This window comes from Diospyros lotus, chromosome 11 (genome assembly GCF_014633365.1).
Source record: "Diospyros lotus cultivar Yz01 chromosome 11, ASM1463336v1, whole genome shotgun sequence".
Classification (NCBI taxonomy): Eukaryota; Viridiplantae; Streptophyta; class Magnoliopsida; order Ericales; family Ebenaceae; genus Diospyros; species Diospyros lotus.
The window spans coordinates 26,386,635-26,408,998 of NC_068348.1; the positions used below are offsets into that span (position 1 = coordinate 26,386,635).

At 40.0% G+C, this 22,364-nt stretch overlaps 1 protein-coding gene across 1 annotated transcript; it reads right to left on the minus strand.

The window, feature by feature from the left end:
* Positions 1 to 26: 26 nt before the first annotated feature.
* Positions 27 to 21,725, minus strand: LOC127813458 (uncharacterized). The gene is made up of 4 exons (XM_052354418.1): positions 21,385 to 21,725; positions 856 to 968; positions 639 to 723; positions 27 to 363 (listed from the first exon to the last, which is right to left on the minus strand). The coding sequence occupies exons 1-4, from the start codon at positions 21,625 to 21,627 to the stop codon at positions 274 to 276; spliced, it is 531 nt and encodes a 176-aa protein (XP_052210378.1). The 5' UTR covers positions 21,628 to 21,725; the 3' UTR covers positions 27 to 273.
* Positions 21,726 to 22,364: the final 639 nt, after the last annotated feature.

The window sequence follows — 22,364 nt, forward strand, 5'->3', positions numbered from 1 at the left end:
ATCTAGGTGTGGCTAGAACAGAAAAGTTATACTTCAAATGTATCCTATCGAATGAAAGTCTTGAGATGAATTAACCATGCATCAGTTTACGAACGTAAGTAAAAAATTGATGACTACATTCCTATAGCTGCAAGAGTATGAACTTCAATGCTTTCCATATTTAAAAGTAGATACAGAGAAAGCAAAAAGTGAAAACAATGCAAAAGCTCAGGCTTTCCAACCATCCTTCTTTCAAGCCAAAATGATCAGCGGTCAGAAAGGACTTCCAGTGCTTTAGCCGCAGAAGTTGAGCTTCTTCATCACCTTTGCATAAGCCAATGGGACGATACCAGGCTGTCTAAGTCTACGTTTTGCTTTCTTAGACTGCATCAAGCAACAGAATGCCACTAATTTTACCATTGAATGCGTCATATTTCTTAAACTTCTGGTGGAATCAAAGTAGAGTTACACAGGTATTTACTCTATTTTCCAGGTATTGCAATAGGATGTGATCTTATACAGATTCCATAACTATAGTAAAGAAATATGCTGAAAATTCAAATTCTAACTATTTCAATAGGTTATAGCCATTTTTACATCTATATATATACCTATATAGAAAACAAGCATTCCTCAGATGGGATATAGTATAAACACACCTTTAAATGAGCATTATGTCGCTTCCCCTCCTTCCAGCGCCTAATCTTTCCATCATTCATTACCCTAAATCTGCCCTTAAAAGATCTGACAAGAGAAAAAACTCAACATAATAAATTTATGTGAACTTAATAAGAATGCATTGAACCTATTATTCACATACAAGTCTATATATATTCTCATGAGTACAAATGCAACGTTACAAGGACATAAACCTACGAATAACATTTAATTTTGTATTTCTTGAGCTTGGAAGTGACTGGCGTCCTTGGTTTGAATTTCTTCATCTTCTCCTTCTTCTCTTTCTTTGTAAGGTGCCGTACTTGAATGAACTAGTAAACAAGCAGAAATAATTCATAAAAAAGAGGTGCAAGAAATAAATGATCCATAAGACAATTTAAATAGACGGAAAGACAGCTTTGTGCCATATCAAAATGTAAAAACTGAATCAAATTAAAACAAAAGGTCTATTCCAGTGCTCAAAATTAGGATCACCATACTTTCCCAGATTTCATCAGCAACAAGTAAGAATTAAAAAAAAAAAAAGTTAAGAAGAAGAAAGAAAGAAAGAAAGAAAGAAGAACGACATGAGAAAGAACCAAACCAGAATATGTCCAGAACTGAAAAGCCACAGCATCTGAAATCCATCAAATACATAAGCTGTTTGGATGTCAATAAAATTAACTAGCTAAAAATTGTAGCCACTTGTCATGTACTTGCAATACTTAGAAGGGTACTTACGTAAAATGTAAGAGTGGAACAGGAGAAGTATTAGGAGGGAATAAAACAGAAAGTAGTTAGGCTTTGTTTGTTCTGTTTGAGCAGGAATTCTTGTACGCGGGAGTGAGGGTATAAATTGAAACCTCCCCCACATGTAGAGGCATCCAGACATTGAATTGAATTCATTCTCGTTTCCCTCTCACTTCTCTCTCTCGAATCCTCTCTATACTCTCCGTTCTCTTTTCCCTTCTCTATCAGCTTCTCTTATTCTCTAGAATTCTTCACAGAATTCTAGAGAACTCTGGTCAGATCTCCTAAGATCTGATAATTTTGGTATCAGAGCTCCTCTTGGACCACGGTGGTTGGACAAAGGTAGTGATGGCAGATGGGACCAAAATGAAGAGTTTGGAGATGCAAGTGCAACAGTTTGAATCCATGGTGAATGATCTCCAGAGTCGAGTGGATCAATTGGAATTGGGATCCAACCAAAATCATGAGGCCATTTTGGCTGTTGATCGGAAGTTAGAGGTAGCAATCGCCCAGATCCACAAGGATCTAGGAGTCCAAATAAGGGAGCAGAAGCAAAGCTTCGTGGGGATGTTCGCTAGGCAGCATCAGTTGAACCTCTCTCTTGATTTCCCTCCGAGGGAGAGGACGAATCCCATCTTATGGGGACAGCGGCGAGCGGTTTGATTGCCCGAGAACTTGGGATGAATTAGAGGCCGTTAAGAGCTTCTAAAGGAGACGAGGAAAGTGGTGAATTGGGGTGGAGAAGACAACCAGAGGCACCGATGGGGCCGAATCAACACGAAATACCCATGCCACGACTAGAACTACCGTTGTTCGATGGCCTCAACCCTCGCTAGTGGATTAGAAGGTGCAAGAGGATGTTTGAATGGTATGGGGTAGCTGAGAGGCAAAAGGTGACGATGGCAACAGCCTACCTTAATGACGTAGGGGACGCTTGGTTCCAAGGGTGGTCCAAGGTCCGAGAGGAGTGCAGATGGGAGGAATTTGCGGAGGAGCTATGTGAGCGATTTGGAGACCGAAAGCCTATCTGATGTGGTTGAAGAATTCAACAAGCTCAAGCAAATAGGTCTGGTGATGGGAGTACCGATTGAGGTTTGAGGAGCTCAAGGCCCTAATGCTCAATCACAATTCGTTCCTAACTAAGGCCTACTTCGTCTCAAGCTTCGTTAGCGACTTGAATAAGGAGTTGAGGCCAATGGTGAAGGTGCTCCAGCCTAGGACCCTCAAACATGCTGCAGATAGGGCCAGGCTTCACGAGCTGACGATGGAGGCATTGACGAAGAAATAGAGGATCATGTCCAAGGGGGTTTCACAAGGGAGCATACCTCAGGGAAGGAACTAAGGTAAGGAGATGGGGAAAGGGTCACCGGGGATGAAGAATTTAGCTCTACTAGCATCGACCACCCAGTACGGAATGACCATGGAGCAGAGGAGGCAGGCCAACCTCTGTTTCAAGTGTGGGGAGAAGTATTTCCCCGGCCACCAATGCAGGAAGCAACTCCTCCTACTGGAAGGGGAAGAAGAGGAGATGGCAAGGAGGAGGAAGGACCCCAACTGCAAGGAGAAGAGGAAGAGGGCAGTGGAGAGATATCATTGCATGCCCTGAAAGGTTTGACGAATAGCAAAATCATCAAGGTGGAGGGAAGAGTGGAGAACAGTAGGTTAATAATCCTCATTGACAGTGGGAGCACCTACAGCTTCTTGGATGAAAGAACAGCAAGAAGGTTGTAGTGTCCCTTGATCCAAACTTAGCCGTTGTCAGTAAACTATAGCGAATGGCAACAAGGTCATCAGCAAATCAGCATGTGCTGAATTCTGCTGGGAGATGCAAGGAGAAGGGTTTGAAGTTGACTTGAGGTTTCTTAAACTGGAAGGTTGTGATGTGGTGTTAGGTGTGGATTGGATGAAGCAAGTCAGCCCAATTTGCTTCGATTTCAACAGGATGGAGGTGAAGTTTGAAAAGGAGGGGAAATTGGTGACACTGACAAGAAGCAAGGAATTGGGGGTTTGTAAGATGATAACAGGGAGAAGACTACAAAAAATGTTCAAACAAAAGCTGAATCAAGTAGCCCATCTATTTTCAATCCAAGCTACGGACAGAAAGAATGAGGAGTTGGAGGCAAAGGGAGAATTCATGTTGACGGTTAGCACCCCTCCACAAGCTAACCTAGAGGTACACCAAACCGACCTCCTTAATATACTACTTACTGAGTTTGAGAATCTGTTTGCAGAACCGGAATCTCTACCCCCGACGCTACCAATAGACAACACCATTCACCTAAAACCCAACATTGATCCAATTAATACCGGTGCCTATCAATATCCTCCTAGCCAAACAACAGTGATAGAAAGTTTGGTTAGAGAAATGCTTCAAAAATCCTTCATACGACCTAGTCATAACCCTTATGAATCCCCCGTATTGCTAGTAAAAAAAAAAAAGATAGTACATTGCGGTTTTGCATTGACTATCGCCAATTGAATAAAGCTACCATCAAAAACAAATTCCCAATTCCCCTTATTGAAGATTTGTTAGATGAATTGAAACATGCCACCATCTTCACTAAGCTTGACCTAAGATTCGGCTACCATCAAATCCGGATGAATCCCCTTGATATACATAAAACTGCCTTCCAAACCCACCATGACCACCATGAATTTCTTGTCATGCCATTTGGCCTAACAAATGCCCCATCCACTTTTCAATCACTCATGAACCAGATTTTTGAACCCCACCTAAGAGATTTTATACTCATTTTCTTTGACGACATTTTAGTGTATAGTCCCACCTTTGACTTTCCTTTAAACACCTAAGGACTACTCTCGAGATTCTCAAATTTAATGGATTGTACATTAAGAGGTCAAAGTGTGCCTTCGCCAAAAATCATGTGGAGTATTTGGGGTATGTCATATCTGGGCATGGAGTGAGCACTGATCCCAACAAAGTGGCAGCAATGAACAACTGGCCAAGGCCTACATCCCTTAAGGCCTTTAGGGGATTTTTAGGACTAACGGGCTACTACAAAAGATTTGTAAAAGGGTATGGGGGGATCAGCAAACCGTTGACCGATTTGCTTAAAAAAGACAATTTCGTATGGGGTCCAGAGGCTGAGGATGCATTTGAATTGCTGAAGAAATCAATGAGTGAAGCCCCAGTGCTGAGTCTACCTGATTTTGACAAGACTTTCGTGATTGAGACTGACGCAAGTGGAATGGGAATAGGGGTTGTTCTCATGCAAGAGGGGAGACCCATTGCTTTTATAAGTCAGGCCTTGGCCCCCAAGCATGCAGGCCTCAGCATCTATGAGAAAGAGCTCTTGGCAGTAATATTTGCAGTAGATAAGTGGAGGCATTACCTGGATGGGAGGAGGTTCATCATTAAAACCGACCACAAGAGCTTGAAATTTTTGTTACAGCAAAAACTCCACACCCATCTGCAAAAGAAAGGTATGACCAAGCTTATGGGTTTAGACTATGTCATTCAATATAGGAAGGGTAAGGAGAATATTGCAACAGATGCATTGTCCCGGTGCATGGAGGAAGGTATGACAACTTCTATCACAGCTATAATACCTAATTGGTGCCAGGAAATCGTGAGGAGTTATAAAGGGGATGCACGGCTCAAGGGCCTCCTCGAGCAACTGATTATAGAGCCAGGGAGTAAACCGGGGTACGCCTATGAGAATGGGGTGATCAGGTGTAAGGGCCGACTTGTAATAGGAGATAGTGAGGAGTTGAAGAAGAAGATACTCCAGGCATTGCATGAGTCTCCTATAGGGGGACACTCTAGCGTGTAGAACACCTACCACAAGGTAAAACAATTATTTTGTTGGCCTAAACTCAAAGAGGAAGTAATGCAGTTTGTTTTAGCTTGTGATGTATGTAAAAGATGCAAACGCGAGACGGTAGCCTACCCGGGGTTATTACAACCTCTTCCTATACTCAACTAGGCATGGAAAAGTGTGTCGATGGATTTTATAAAAGGGCTGCCAAAGTCGAAAGGCAGAGTCTGCATCCTTGTGGTGGTAGATCGATTCACAAAGTTTGGCCACTTCTTAAGCCTTACTCATCCCTACACTGCCCAAGAAGTGGCCCGAATTTTACTAGATCAGGTGGTGAAGATGCATGGGGTCCCCAAAACTATTATATCCAACCGGGATAAAATTTTCACTAGTCTCCTATGGCAGACCTTGCGGAAATCCCTAGGGGCCAAGTTGAACCTCTCCACTGCCTATCATCCTCAAACAGATGGGCAAACGGAAAGGGTAAACCAATGTTTGGAGACCTATCTTTGATGTTTGTGTTTTGTGAATCCAAAAGGCTGGCACAAATGGCTCTCAGTGGCACAATGGTAGTATAATTCCAGCCACCACAGTACAATCAGAACGTCCCCTTTTGGGGCTCGTTTTGGTTACAGACCACCCCTATTACCAACACTACTGGGACCCACAAGTGTAGCAGCAGTAGACGAGCACTTACAGCAGAGACAGCAAGTCCTCCAACAGCTAAAAAAAGACTTTGCCATGGCTCAAAATCGTATGAAGCAATTAGCCGACCAAGAAAGGAGTGACAGGGAATTTGAAGTAAGGGAAGAAGTATACTTGAAATTGAAGGGGCCTCACCTAAGGTCCTTACCTAAGGGCCCCATCTCAAAGCTGAGCCCAAGGTATTTTGGTCCCTTTTCCTATTATAGGTGTTATAATTGGGAGCATTGGCAGCCTTTTTTCCTCTCAAGAAACCAATCAAACACCTCCCAATCACACTCTCAACTCACTGGCCAACAAACCACAACACAAACGGATAATAAAGAACAAAAATTAATCAAAGAACATAACAGGAAATGAAACATTCAAACCATATAAAAAGACAGAATTTTATCCTAGTTCATGCCAATTGAATTGGAACTACATCCAACCTTGAAACCACCACCGAGAGCAACCTTCTTTGATTCAGAATGATCACAGTACAATCCCTCACCCTCACGATTACAAGACTTCAAGATTACAAAGACTATTTTGTTCACACAGTCTTTCATCTATCTACTTTCTCGTGAGAATGAATAATTCATCCCTATGCCTAGACTGTTGTCCTATTTATAGAAAATAGGGTGTTAACTTCTAGGAACTTATAACCGGTATAAAGATTTCCGGTTTTAACCCCCAACTCAATTCTATTTATAAGCTGGAAAAAACTGCCTATCTATACCCCCAAATTCTGATGCATCATAACTGTAAATATTCTGGATTTCTCAAGACAGCCTTCTAACAATGGGCAAGATTGGCAGGGTGGCTTACAAACTCCAACTACCAGAGGATACGCAGATACACTCGGTCTTCCATGTGTCACTCCTGAAGAAAGCAATAGGGGGACAGTAGGTGAACCCCCAGCTACCTCTAGAAGTAGTGGAGCCTAATGCGACCCCGAAACCAGTTGTTGTCTTGGAGAGACGAGTGATCTATCGCCACGGAGCACCAATCATGCAAGTACTTATTCAATGGTCCAATAGACATAAGGATGACAGCATGTGGGAGTACCTCCTATTGAAGAAAGTGATAGCGGATAGTATTTTACATTTCTATTTCTATTTAACTATTGTTTCAGTTGTAGTTAGTTAGCTTATTTTGCTGTTAAGGCTTAGCGCCTTCTCTATCAGCTGAGTATATATATATATATATATCAGCTGGCTCATATTTGTTATTCATTCAATATAAGATCGAGGCATTCTTGTCATTCTTTTCTCTCATTTTCTGTTATCATTTCTTACATGGTATCAAAGCCACTGGTTATGGCTTCCGATCCAAATTGCAGCGCTTCATCTATTCCCCGATCTTCTACATCTTTTCTTTCAAATTCGCAACTTGATTTTTCTTCAGTTGCCAAAGCTCTTAATTACAATCCGATCAAGCTAGGAACAAGTAATTATTTGTTCTGGAAGGCACAAGTTCTTGCTACGGTTAGGGCATATGATTTGTCGAAGTTTCTCAACAAACGTCCTCCTCCTCCTAAATATCTTCCTACTCCAGAATCGAACTTAAACTCTAAATCGAATCCAATTGGAGAAGATTCAGATGCATCGGTTCTCAATCCCGACTATATGAACTAGATCAAATCGGATCAGCTGCTTCTTGGATAGCTGTTCTCGACAATTGATCAGGAAGTACTTGCGCAGGTAATCCACTGCAAGTCTTCATCGGAGGTATGGCTGTCTCTTGAGAATTTATATTCTCAACAAACCGTTGCAAAATCTTTCCAGTTGAAACAACAACTACGATCGGTAAAGAAAGACTCTCTGTCCATTAATGACTACATTCTAAAAATTAAGACAATTGGACATGCCTTGGCTACCATTGGAGAACCTCTAGGTGATAAAGATTTACTATTATCCATATTAAATGGATTGGATCATGGGTATGAAGCTGTCGTTAGTCTAATCACCTATCAAATGGATGAAATTAACATTGAGAAAGTTCAATATCTGCTGCTTATGCATGAGCAACGTCTAACTGCTAAAAATCAATCTGTTTTGTCTTTGTTAACTCTGATATGAGTAGCTCAATGAATGTTAATGTTGCATCCTATGGATCAAAATCTGGTGATAGATTTACTAATAATAGAGGTAGTTTTACTCCTCGAGGAAGTGGTTATGTGAATAAAGGAAGTCGTGGCCGTGGTGGCAGGTCCGGTGGTAGACGCATATACTGTCAATTCTGTGGCAAACCTGGCCATTTAGTTTATAAGTGTTATCATCATTTTGATAGAAATTTTCAGAGAGTCTCTCTTCAGAATCAAAATGCTTCCAAGTTTAACAATCAGTTTCAGCAATCTAATCAGTTTCAAAATGATTATCAAGCTTTCCTAACTAGTCCTAATGAGTTTGGTGAGGCTTACATGACTGAGGTAGGTTCTATATCACCATATGGACAAAACTTTGAAACTCAATCCTTGCCTTCTTCTTCTCGTGGAGAAGCTCCATGGTTTGTTGATTCTGGAGCAACTAACCATATCACTACCAGCCTCAACAACCTATCAGTTCATTCTCCATATCAAGGTAATGACAAAGTAGCCGTTGGTTATGGTAAGAAATTGTCTATATCTAATATTGGTCATAGCAATCTTTACACTCATACTAAACCTGTTTCAATCCTTGGTTTGCCTAATGTTCTACATGTTGCACATATGAACAAAAGTCTTCTTAGTGTTTCTCAATTAACCAAAGACAATAATATTGTTGCTGAGTTTAATTCTACTTCTTGTGTGATTAAGGACAAGGATTCAGGACTAATGCCACTCCGAGGACTACTTAAGGATGGTTTGTATCAGCTGACCTCAGCTTTTGATCCTGCTAAGTCCACTCATGTTGTTTCATCGCAGTTTTCCAAGTCTTCAAGTGTTGTTGTTATGCATCCTTCTGTTTCCCTTAAATGTAATCAACAGAGTCAATTTGTTCATGATTTATTGCCTAACAATGTTGATGTTGTCTCTGTTAATTCAAAGAATATTGTTCAGCAGTGGCATGCCAAGTTGGGGCACCCTGCTTTTCATGTACTGAAACATGTTTTGAATAAGATTCGAGTTTCTTGCTCAAACTCAGATTTAGCATTTTGTGATTCTTGTAAACTTGGTAAGCTACATCAGTTACCGTTTCCTTCTTGTCCAATAACAGCAACACATCCATTAGAATTAGTGTATGCTGATGTATGGGGTCCAGCACCTATTCTCTCTACTGAAGGATTCAGATACTATCTGATCCTGGTTGATGCTTATTCACATTATTCTTGGTTGTATCCTCTTAAGTTGAAATCTGATGTTCTTTCCACATTCACTGCCTTTCACAAATTAGCTGAGCTGCAATATAACTTCAAACTTAAAAGCCTACAAACTGACAATGGTGGGGAATTTAAAGTTTTATTGCCTTATCTTCGGTCATGTGGTATACAACCTCGGTTTACATGTCCTTATACACACCAACAAAATGGCGTTGCTGAAAGAAAACATAGACATATTGTTGAAATGGGATTTACCCTTCTATCACATGCTCATATGCCTCTTAAATTCTAGGTAGAAGCCTTTCAAGTGGCTGTTTATACCATTAATTTGTTGCCTTCAGTTCCTTTGAAGCTAACATCTCCATTGAATTGCTCTTTCACAAAGAACCCAACTACATGCATCTCCAACCTTTTGGTTGTTCCTGTTTTCCCTACTTAAGGCCTTACAATCGACATAAGTTTGACTTGCACTCAGCTAAGTGTGTCTTCGTTGGATATAGTTCAATTCATGCCGGATATAAGTGTTTACATCCTTCGGGTAGGATTTATATCTCTCGACATGTTCAGTTTAATCCTACTGATTTTCCTTATCCAAAATTGTTTGTATCATCTATAAATAAGCTTGTTCAACCTTCTTCTTTGTGTCCCTCTACTACTATTTTTCATTCTCCTCCTTATTTCCGTTCTAAGAGTTCTCGGGTAGCACAGTCTTCAATGCCTTCTTCTCCTGTCACTCAAACTTCATTACCATCTTCACCTTTGGAAAATTCTGTTTCCCCCTCTTTGTTACATGTTTCTTCAGACATACAACCAGGTACCTCCACTTGTCCACTTCCTTCTTGTCCTAAATCTGTACCTCTACCTTCTGTTCATCCTATGATTACCCGCTCTAAGTCTAAACAACTTTGTTCTTCTCCTCATGCCCTCCTAAGTGCTCTAGAACCTAACTCGATCGATGAAGCTCTCTCTGATCCTCGTTGGACTCAAGCAATGGAAGAAGAGTTTTCTGCTCTTCAACACAATAATACCTAGGAATGGGTACCGGCTTCTCAAAATATGAATTTAATTGGCTGTAAATGGATGCTTAGGACTAAATACAAGGCTGATGGATCCATTCTAAAACACAAGGCCTGTTTGGTTGCAAAAGGTTTTCTCCAAACTCCTGGAATTGATTATTTGGAGACATTCAGTCCAATTGTTAAAGCTCCTACAATTAGAATTTTGTTCTCCTTGGCAGTCCACTTTGGCTGGGATATTCAGCAAGTAGATATAAATAATGCCTTTTTGAATGGAGAACTTGTAGAGGATGTTTATATGACTCAACCAGCTGGCGACTCAACCAGCTGGCTTTGTTGACTCTAATTTTCCTTCCCATGTTTGTAAACTGAAGAAATCTTTGTATGAATTGAAACAAGCACCTAGAGCTTGGTATCTTAAGTTGAAATCTGCGTTGCAAGATTGGGGGTTTTCCAGAGCAGTATCAGATGCATCACTCTTCATTAAACGGACTGACACAGTAGTTTTATTTCTTTTGGTGTATGTTGGTGACATATTAATCATCGGATCCAATCCTATTATCTTACATAAGTGTATTCAGGATCTAGATGATCATTTTGCTCTCAAAACTTTGGGTTCTGTCAGTTATTTCCTAAGTTTTGAAGCTCATAGAATTGTTGATGGTTTGTATCTTTTGCAATCAAAGTATGTTTTAGATCTCTTGAAGAAAGCTTCTATGCAAGATTGTAACCTTGTGATACACCTCTGATATCTGGCTTTGTTTTTACTGACAAGGGAGAGCCATTTTCAGACCCTACCCTTTATCAGACTCTAATTGGATCTCTCCAATATTTGACAAATACTAGGCCTGATATTTCTTTTGTGGTAAACAAGCTTAGTCAGTTCTTGTCTTCTCCTAAAATGGAGCATTGGTTAGCTTGCAAACAGCTTCTTCGATATCTTAAGAGTACGATCAGTTTGGGGCTAGTTTTTCGGCTTATGATACATGGTCTTTCTTTGACTGTGTTTACTGATGCTGATCATGCTGGATGTCAGCTTACACGAAGGTCAACAAGTGGTGTTTGTGTGTTCCTTGGTTCTACTCTGATAGCTCGGGGTTCTAGAAAGCAATCAATTGTGGCTCAATCAGTTGGGGAAGCTGAATATCGAGCATTGGCTCAAGGAGTTACTGAAATTCTATGGTTAAAATCTTTGTTCTCTGAGCTGGGCTATTCTATTTCTCATACTCCTATTTTGTGGTGCGATAATATGGCTGCCAAGAGCATAGCTGAGAATCCGATGTTACATTCCCGCACTAAGCATATAGAAATAGATGTGCATTTTGTGCGTGAGAAGGTTGAAAAAGGTGTGGTTGAGATTAGATATGTGCCCACTTTATATCAGGTTGCTGATATCTTTACTAAGAGTTTGCCTCGTGATCAGTTGCAATTTTAATTGGTTTGCAGTTTTCTCCTATAAAGTCACAGCTGATTGGCAATACTGATGTTGTAAAGAAACAAAGGAATTCCAAGCCTGAAGGGAGGTCTAAACTGAGGGGAAATGTTGAAGAAAGTGATAACATATAGTATTTTACATTTCTGTTTCTATTTAGCTATTGTTTCTGTTGTAGTTAGTTAGCTTATTTTGCTGTTAAGGTTTAGCGCCTTCCCTGTCAGCTGAGTATATATATATATATATATATATATATCAGCTGGCTCATATTTGTTATTCATTCAATATAAGATCGAGGCATTCTTGTCATTCTTTTCTCTCGTTTTCTGTTATCATTTCTTACACCTCCCGGATCTGCTAACTCAGTTCCCATGAGCAGCAACCTACTAACCATTTCTTGAGGACAAGAAATGTCTCACGGGGAGAGTATTGTCATGTACTTGCAATACTTAGAAGGGTACTTACGTAAAATGTAAGAGTGGAAGTGGAGAAGTATTAGGAGGGAATAAAACAGAAAGTAGTTAGGCTTTGTTTGTTCTATTTGAGCAGGAATTCTTGTACGCGGGAGTAAGGGTATAAATTGAAACCTCCCCCACATGTAGAGGCATCCAGATATTGAATTGAATTCATTCTCTTGTTTCCCTCTCACTTCTATCTCTCTCTCAAATCCTCTCTATACTCTCCGTTCTCTTTTCCCTTCTCTATCATCTTCTCTTATTCTCCATAATTCTTCACATAATTCTAGAGAACTCTGGTCAGATCTCCCAGGTTATTGTCAGATCCTGAAATCTGACAGTGAATTCTCAACTGTTTGGTGAGAATTAGGGTAGAAAATTAGAGGGAATTGGGGAGAATTGCAGAGAGAGAGGGAAGAATAGAGCGTGCAAGAGAGAGAAGGATCAAGAGATAAGGAGAATTGAGCGGGAAAACAGAGAATTGTCTCAAAATATTCTTCGATGATTTGTATTAGGCAGGATCAGTTCTTATATACTAATAATCCCAGCAGCAAGGGTTGGCACCAACAAGGCTGCCAAATTCAAAATGAAGTACAACCATAGGCAGCTACCATCTAACTACAATTACTATAGCTAGCCTCTAGAACACCCAGTTATAACCACCAATAAAATGTACGACCCCCATCAACAGTAGGTACATGACAAATTTTCCCCCCTTTAAAAATAGGTGTGCAGCCTGAAGGAACTGTGTGAGTCCAATAGGGACTCCAAAGTGTTATTATCCAGATGGAGATGAAACCGTTTCACCAATACTTGAGTCAAAGGGGCTCCCTATTTGTAGATGACCCTCTTGTCCAAAATGGCAGCCGACTCCATATTAGGGAAAGTGTCCTGAACAAAGGAAGGTAAGGAGGGACTAACATGTTGTGTTCCCACTACCTTCTTGAGCAATGAAACATGAAATACTGGGTGAATTGAGGAATCAGTAGGCAGATGGAGTCTGTAGGCAACAATCCCAAATCTCACAATAATAGGGAAAAGGCCATATAACTTCAGGCCTAATTTAGAGACCAGTCCTTGAGAAAGAGCCTTTTGATGGGAGTGTTTTAGCTTCAAGTACACCTAATCACCCATTGCAAATTCTCTTTCACTCCTCCTATCAACAAACTGCTTCATCCAGTTTTGAGCAATTGCCAACTCCTTCCTTAACAGTTGTAGAATATTCTACTGTTATTTTATAGATAAGTGTCCACAACTACCACCGTAGTGGGTTCAATAATGGCAGGTAGTAAGAGAGTTTTGTACCCATACAAGGCCTCAAAAGATGACATCTTAATAGAGCTGTGGTAGCATAAATTATACCACCACTAAGCTGAGAGCCTCTTGTCTAGGCAGTAGGAAACAAAGGCAGCAGAGGTAAGTCTCTAGGCACTGGTTAACCTTTTCAGTTTGCCCATCTATCTCAAGGTGATACACAGTGGACATTTGCAGTTTAGTTCCCAAGGATTTCAACAACTCTTGCCATAGTAGGCTTGTAAATACCTTGTCTTTGTCGGACACTATGGACTATGGGTTCCATGTAGTTTTACCATTTGGTCCAAGATGATCCGAGCCACTTCTTGAGCAGTAATAGCGTGGGAAAGGCTTAGGAAATGGGCAAGCTTTATAAAACAATCCACTATCACCAAGATACAATCCTTACCTTATGATTTGGGTAACCTTTCCACAAAGTCCATGGACACACTAGTCCAGGCTTGCATAGGAGTGGCCAAGGGCCACAATAGACCCAGGCCTGTAGCTGCTTCATACTTGCACCATTTGCACACATCGCAAGCCATCACAAACTTCTTTAACTATGGCCAATAGAAGAGTTGTTTTACCTTGTGGTAGGTGTTCTGCATCCCCGAGTGTCCACCCAAGGGAGATCCATGCAGGGACTACATAATCTTGCCTTTGAGTTGGTCACAATCTCCAATCACCAACCTGCCATGATATCTCATCAGCCCATTAGATAGTGTAAAGCCTGACCTGCGTGAAGGGTCAATTACCTGCTGCTCCAACAATTCTTTAGACCACTCAGCCTTCTCATAAATGGATGTTACTTCCTAGTACCAATCAAGAACGATTGAGGTAATGGCTGCAGAGGTTCCCTCTTCAAAGCAGAGGGACAATGCATCTGCATCAACATTTTTCGTCCCCTTTTTGTATTGAATGATATAATCCAGCCCCATAAGCTTAGCCATCCCTTTTCTCTACAATTGTGCATGCAGTTTCTACTGCAGTAAAAATTTTAAGCTTTCATGGTCAGTCTTAATTATGAACTAACTCCCCTCCAAGTAGTGTCTCCACTTTTCCACTACTAGTAACACAGCCACTAGTTCCTTATCATATATGCTCAATCCCGAGTGTTTAACGGCTAAAGCTTAGTTGATAAAAGCCAATGGCCTACCCTCCTGCATTAATACAACCCCTATTCCCATATTGCTAGCATAAGTTTCCAATATGAAGGGCTTATTGAAATCTGGTAATGCTAGGACTAGGACCTCACTCATGGCTTTTTTCAGCTGAACAAAAGCTTCCTCAGCTTTGGGGTTCCAATTGAAACTATCCTTCTTCAATAGATCAATTTAAGGCCTGTTGATAACCCCATGATTCCTCACAAACCTCCCACCTGCTTTTGGGAAAAGGAACATTTTGACCTCTTAACAAATAGTTGGTTCAGCCTAAGGACCTCAAATGGTTAAGGTGTTGGGCAAAATAAGGTCTATACACAAGAATATCATCAAAGAAAACTAGCATGAATTCTCATGGGTAGGGTTCAAAGATTTGGTTCATTAGGGCTTGAAAGGTGGTTGGGCATTGGTGAGCCCAAAAGGCATCACAATGAATTCATAATGCCCATGATGGGTTCTAAAGATTGTTTTGGGTATGTCCTTGAGTTTCATCCTGATTTGGTGATAAACAAATCCGAGGTCTAGCTTGGTGAAAAATGCAACATGTTTTAGTTCATCTAATAGGTCTTCAATAATTGGGATGGGGAACTTGTCTTTGACAATAATGGTGTTTAGTTGACGGTAGTCAACACAAAATCGTCATGAGCTGTCTTTCTTTTTTACTAGTAGTACAGGTGAGGCAAAAGGGCTATGGTTGGGCTTGATAATGGATTTTTGAAGCATGTCTTTCACTAGTCTTTCAATCTCAGTCTTTTGGATGGGGGGATATTGACATGATCGTATACTATCAGGTTTGAGAGAAATGGCATGGTCAAGTGGTCTGTTATTGTTTTACTCGAAGTAATAGAATGCTGGAATTCTGGGAGAAATCAAGAAGAAATAAGAGATGATCAACAGCAGTTAGTTAGCAGGATTTAAATGTAACTAGTTGTAATTACTAAGGGTAGTTTTGACTTTTATAAGTTAGTTATTTTCCCTTAGGTAGTTCCGCCCCTCTAGTTTATAAATAGAAGGGTGCGGAGGTCAGTCTCATCATCAATCATTTGTATCTTTTAGTCCCTTGTGATCGAACACAGTGAGAGGCGAGAGAAAGAGCTGTGAGATTATAGTTCTTGTTGTCTTCGGTTAGAGTATTGTATTCGAGAGGCAAGTGGGGGCGAGAGAAAGGTATTCTTGTACTGGTTTTTCATACGATTCTAGTGGATTGGTCGCTTCTTGGATTCCTGGATGTAATGCCATGTAAATGGCATGAACCAGGGTATATCGCGTGTGCTGTAATCTGGTTTGATTTTCTTTTCTATTTCAATTTTGTTTTGAATGGTGATTGAATTCGGTGAGGTTATTGAGTGATTCTTGGATCATTTGAGCTCTCGGTTTAACATGGTCATTTAGGAGGTAAGGAATCAAGCTCTACAAATAGGTCCTCAAACTCAACTAATAGTATGTTAAGAGAGTCAAGTTCATGAACCTCCCAGTTGGACTAAAGCTAGTTGTTGGCAGTCAACATTAGTTCACCTCCTTGTTTGTTCTTGATTTCCCTCCATATCATCCATGGCATGAATAGAGAACAGTTGTGCCACTTGGGACACTTACTCTTGAACATCCTTTGTAATTTCTTCCCAGTAATCATCTTACATATACTTATTTTGAAGCTGCCTGTAAGTGTCATTTTCTCCCATCCTTCTCAAAAGTCACCTGCATTTTGTTGAAATCAAAGCTGATGGGGCTAACAATTTCCATCCAATCAACCCCCAAAACCATGTCACATCCCCTTAACTTCAACAGCCTCAGGTTAGTTTCAAACTCTTCTCCATGCATCTCCCATCGAAAGCCAATACAAGCAGACTTGTTGAGTACTTTGCTACCATTGGCCATAGTTAGTGACAAGGGTTGTGTGCCAGTGAGTTTGCAGCCTAACTTCTGGGTTGTGCTCTCATCCAAGAAGTTGTGGGTACTCCCACTATCAATCAAGACCATCAGCTTGTAGTTGTGCACCTTCCCTTCCACCTTAATGATTTTGCTATTGGTCAAACCCCTTAAGAGCATGCAAGGAAATCTCCACATTATCCTCTTCTTCAATCTTAGTTGCAACTGTTGGTGTCTCTTCCCCTGCTTCTACTTCTTCTTCTCCTTCCAGCAAGTGTAACTATCTCTTGCACTGATGCCTCAGTACATATTTATCCCCACACCAAAAGCATAGTCCAGCCCACCTCCTTTGCTCAACAATTCTTCCCCCCGATGACTTATTTGAAATGGCAGTGGATGGAAAGTCAAACTTTTAGAGTTCAGGTTGCTCTTGATTGCCTCTTTATTGAACCCCTTACTCCCTTGTAGTAAAGTAGTGGAACTCAACCCTCTTGCCTGCAGTCTCTGCTTCTTCATTAGGGCCTCAACCGTAAGCTCTTGCACCCTAGCACTCTCTACTGCTTGTTTAACTGTCCTTGGCTGCAACATCTTCACCGTTGGCCTTAATTCTCCACTCAAGCCACTGATGAAGCTTGAGACAAAGTAGGCCTCGATCAAATGAGGGTTAAGGTCCAACATTGGGGATTTCAACACCTCAAGTTTAAGTTGATATGCCTGCACTGAAGTTTCTTGCCTCAATTTGTTGAACTCCTCTACCACATCCATCATACTCCGGTCACCAAACCTCTCACACAGATCTTCCACAAACTCTGCCCATTGACAGCCATCTCTAACCCTGATCCAGCCTTGGAACCAAGAATCCCCAACATCATTGAGATAGGCAGAAGCCAATGTGACCTTCTGTTGGTCTAGGATATGGTATAGGACAAACGTTCTCTCACATCTCTTCACCCACCACCTCGGGTTTTGACCATCAAACAGGGGAATCCCCATCTTAGGCATAGGAAAGTAGGGCTGATTAGTGGCAGCCTATACTTCTTGCCTTCTCTCCATTTCATTCTCCCTAACCATTGCCAATTCTACCTCAAATTTAGAGGATCCGATCTCTCCCTAGGGGGGAATTCAAGAGAGAGACTTACTTGGGGCAATTTGGAAAAAATCAACATGAAGCCATCCAACCTCTTTGCTAACCCATCCATCGAGTTCTCCAACTTCCAATCGATTGTCTCCAATCTCCAATCCATCAAAATAATTGCCCCATGGTTCCTGTTCAATCCAATCTTCAAGGAATCAACCCTAGCTTCCAGATCAAAGATCGTCAAGTTGAATTGTTGCAGCTCAGATTCGAAGTTCTTCATCCTGGTGCCGTCCACCATTGGAATTGAGATCGCAGGTGGGAATCGCCAGCTAAGGATGTGCTCTAATACCAAATTGTCGGATCCTAATATCTGACAAAGAATTCTCAACCAATTGGTGAGAATTACGGTAGAAAATTAGAGGGAATTGGGAAGAATTGCAGAGAGAAAGGAAAGAGCAGAGAGTGTGAGAGAGAGAAGGAGAATTGAGCGGGAAAACAGAGAATTGTCTCAAAATATTCTTCGATGAGTTGTATTAGGCTAGATCAATTCTTATATACTAATCCCAGCAAAAGGGGTTGGTGCCAACAAGGCTGCCAAACTCAAAATGAAGTACAACCATAGGCAACTACCATCTAAGTATAATTACTATAGCTAGCCTCTAGTACAGCCGGTTATAACCGCCAATACAATGTACTACCCCCCATCAACAGTAGGTACATGTCAATTATTTTCAAAACAAACCCAAAGGATCAAAGTGAGGCCCAACTAAATAAAGGGTTCAACAGAAAAGACTTGACCCAATAAAGAGGTCCAACAAAAGGGGAATAAAGGGCCAATCCCACGAGAGAAGGGTTCGCAAAAACCATAGCTGTGGCAGGGGTTCTTGATGGCAAGCAGCTGAAAGGGTTGGGTGGTAGTCACAGCATGATGCAGCTATCAAAGCGAAAATCTACCTAAAGAAAAAAAAAAATGGGTGGTGTCTGGAACAAGAGAGGAAGGTAGGGTTAGAGGTTGGAGAGAAGATGTTGAACAAATTGGGCGACGACTAGTGCAGCGAATGATAGAAGGAAAGGAGAGGATGACTGGTGACTAACTTTCTTGTTCTATGAATGAAACCCCGAACAAATACAAAGGAGAAGATGAGAAAGAGAGAAATAGAGGTGAAGAGAAAATGTGACAGAAGAAAGAGATGAAGATTGAGAAAGTGCACTCATTATGACTTGCATTGAAGTAACACCAGATGAGTAGTTCTGCCTTGGTATATATATTCTGGAAAATTATTCCCTAGCATACATTTTGAATGATTTATTTGTCATAATACCTAATTTAGCTTAAAATTATTTTATCATATAAGAAGAAATTATTACTATTTGTAAACATTTGATGTTTGAAGAAACGAGCTTTAAAAATGATTGGGAATAGCTTGAAAAGTATTTGAGAAATGTGTTTTCGAGAAGTACAATCACATGGCATAATTACACTCGGGTTACCTTCAACCATCCCTATCCATGGTCATATTCTTTGTAAGGCCATTATATCCTATGTCATGTCTAAAGGTTTCCTACCAAGTTTTCTTTGGTCTTCCACTCCCTCTTTTGCTAAAAATTTCCTCTATTTCAACCTAAAAAGCTTCATAAAATGCTTTAAGCACAAAAGAAAGGGCCATGCTATATGAAATCTAAGAAAAATACCCAGCCACTACAATGATGTTGGCACAACTCTATTAGCTAGAGATACTATAAAAATTTCTCAATAGGGTAGTGGGGATTGACTCCCTAGCTGAATCTTTTTAGTTGTTGCAATGGCAAGAAATTCAAAGAAATAATGCCTGCTACAATAGCCAATGAGCCATAAAAACTTTGACAGTGAAGTAAATGACACTAATTCTTAGCGCCTACAGATTTCTATGAGTGTTGGTAACACGGTAACCGTAACAAAATCAACTTCGGGGGAAAAAAAATAAAGCCATCCTAAGGTGATTCCGTACATAGTTAAAGCCATCCTAAGGTGATTCTGTACAAAGTGTGAATCCACTAGGCAGATTATTACCCGACCTTATGAGATTGAACATTTACATTAATTCTCTAATAATTTTTATTATTATTTTTAATACATTATTTAATATCTATTGCACTATTATACAATAAACTTGAAATGAATGTGCAAGCATAGGGAAATTTTATTTAAAAACTACAAAGTTTTTTATTACATACATACATACATATCCAGTCTTTATCCCACTATGTGGGGTCCGCTACATGAATTCTAAACTTCCATGTATTTTTGTCTTTTGTCATATCTTCATTTAGGCCCATAGACTTCATATCAAACTTTAATGTCTCTCCCAAAGTTTTCTTGGGTCTGCCTCTACCTCTTTTTTTGACTAATTGTTCCATTTCATCAACTTTCCTCACAGGAGCGTGCGTCTCTTGGTCTTCTTCTCACATGACCAAACTATCTTAGTCTAGTCTCTCTCATCTTCTCCTCAATTGGCATTACTCCTATCTTATTACGAATAATCTTATTTCTAATTTTATCTTTTCTTGTATGGCCGCACATCCATCTTAGCATCCTCATCTCCGCTACACTCGTCTTTTGCTCATGCTAGTATTTGACTACCCAATATTCTGAGCCATACAACAAAACTAGTCTTATAACTGTCCTATAGAATTTCCCTTTCAATTTTAATGGGACTCTCAACAAAACTGGTCTTACGCTCGTCTTTTATTGTAAGACTTCCATTCACTAAACTGTGAGCACACATCCAACTTTATCATTTCAAAAGAACAATAAAAGCTCTGGCATGGACTCTAAAAATGGAGACTTAATGTTAAGACCTCCCGACAATTTACTATCATGTAAAATTCTGTTGACAATCAGAAATGAGGTGTGTTTTGCATGACGTTAATGAAATTTCTTTTGATGAAAAGTTCTTTTGATAAAAAGTTCATAGGTAACACAAATGTCTTTTACCAAATTCGGCCAAGGCATACATGCTCTTACAGCCAAGGCCCAAGGTTCACAACCAATCTCACTATACTTTGTTTGTAGAGAAAGCTAGGGAAGGGGATGGAACAGAAGGGTAAGTACAAAAATGAAAAGGTTGCTACTCTTCCTTTGTTAGGCAAGAATGAAATGTAAAGAAAAGCAATGTAGCTTCACTTCATTTGGATAGAGAATGGAAAGAGATGGGATGAAAGTAATAAAAACAATGTGACAATTAAACCTTACACTTTGTTTTATTATTATCTATAGATATTTAAATAATAAGTGTAAATAAAAATATTTAATAGTGTGTTCCCTTCCCCCTCCCTACACCCCAGATTGGGGTGTAAGGAAAATGGGAGTATGGGAGGGGAAAGCAAGGTAACATACACCCTCCCTTCACCTTGCATTCTATTATGAAACTCTCTCCAAAACATGGGAAAGAGCCTTCCCTCTCCCTTTTTACCCCCAATCCAAACAAGGGCTAAGGGGTGTAACAAGAAGTAAAAGGAAGAATTTAATACTAAGTTGGGTTGCATTTCCTTAACATACATTTTCTTAAAATCAAAAAGGCAAAGATCAAAGCGATCAGGCTACATAATTCCCACCATAATCAGTGAGCCCCCATCTCATGAAAATCATCAATGCACAAACTGTCTATCCGCCAAGAAAATCAATTAGATAAACCATACACTAATTCATCAATACCCAACTGCCGGATTCGATTTCCTCTTTCCAACATTTTCACTGAACCGAACAAACAAAAAGACAAAATAAATAAGAGTAGACTACCCACACAGTAAGCACATTAAATAAAATTAAATGAATAATCTGCTTCAACAATCTGCAACTGGATGCCATTTTCTCCCATGCTTCCCAGCAATGGAAAACCCAAAAAAAAAGCGAGAGCGAGCGAGAGAGAGAGAGAGAGAGAGAGAGACCGACTCACAGAGGGAGGAAGAAGATGAGCAGAGTGAGCTGCCTGACTCAACAACAAACCCTGGGAAGCCGAATAGCCACTGAAAAGGGGCTTGAAGTTGGAGGAAATTAGGGTGGACGGCAAGGGTTTATGGAGAAATTGCGGAGAAGAGTGAAGGAGGCGATGGGAAGACGGGGACGAGGTTTGGATCGTCCGGCCAGCGGAGGGAAAAGCGGCGGCCAATGATCGAAGCTTGGCGCCCCATCGCTGCATCCTTCTTTCCGGTTATTTCTCCGGTCGACGATGATAAATCCAGGGTTTCAGAAATACTGATGCTTCACTGACCCCAGCCCCGGCTCCAACTCCCACATTTGGTTTTTTTTTTTTATTTATCAAAAGATAAAAAAATAACATGCCGAATGACATCATAGATGTGATCGATTCTGTCTACTTACGACTGCAATTATGAATGTCTACTTACGACTGCAATTATAAAAGAAAAAATAATATTTAGATATTTATTTATCATTTTTATTATATTAATATATTTTTATATTAATACAAATATATAATATATCTATATGAGCTTTAATTTCAAGTAAAAATATAATATTATCTTCTTAAATTTTTTAATAGCGACAAGTATCCCAAGATTTAGGATAAGATAAAGTGGATACTCAAATTCTAGATACGAGACTAAAGCTTATTTTAAAAAACATCATAAACTCAATCTCAAATAATCATGTTTAAACCTTCATTGGACCTAAGCATCAATTATTTCTCATTGAGTTCAACCCATAGGTTTAGATTTAACCACCACATGGTGTAGTTTTAATTATCTACCAAGCTTAAATTTGGGCATCCATGTGGCGGCATTATGACTTATTGTTGGTCCCTTAAGGTATGGTCACTTAAAATGAGGTGAATTGAATGATTATAATTTTTTTCAATTTTAATAAATATTATTAATTAAAAATTTATTGAAAAATATACTTGATAAATATAATAAA

Bases quoted from the DNA above. Each gene is read 5' to 3' on its own strand.
- LOC127813458 (XM_052354418.1), bottom strand. From the start codon at position 21,627: ATGCAGCGATGGGGCGCCAAGCTTCGATCATTGGCCGCCGCTTTTCCC. The intron at 969-21,384 runs GTGAGTCGGTCT...CTTGTTTACTAG, and splicing joins CTCATCTTCTTCCTCCCTCT to TTCATTCAAGTACGGCACCT. The intron at 724-855 runs GTAGGTTTATGT...TTCTCTTGTCAG, and splicing joins TACAAAATTAAATGTTATTC to ATCTTTTAAGGGCAGATTTA.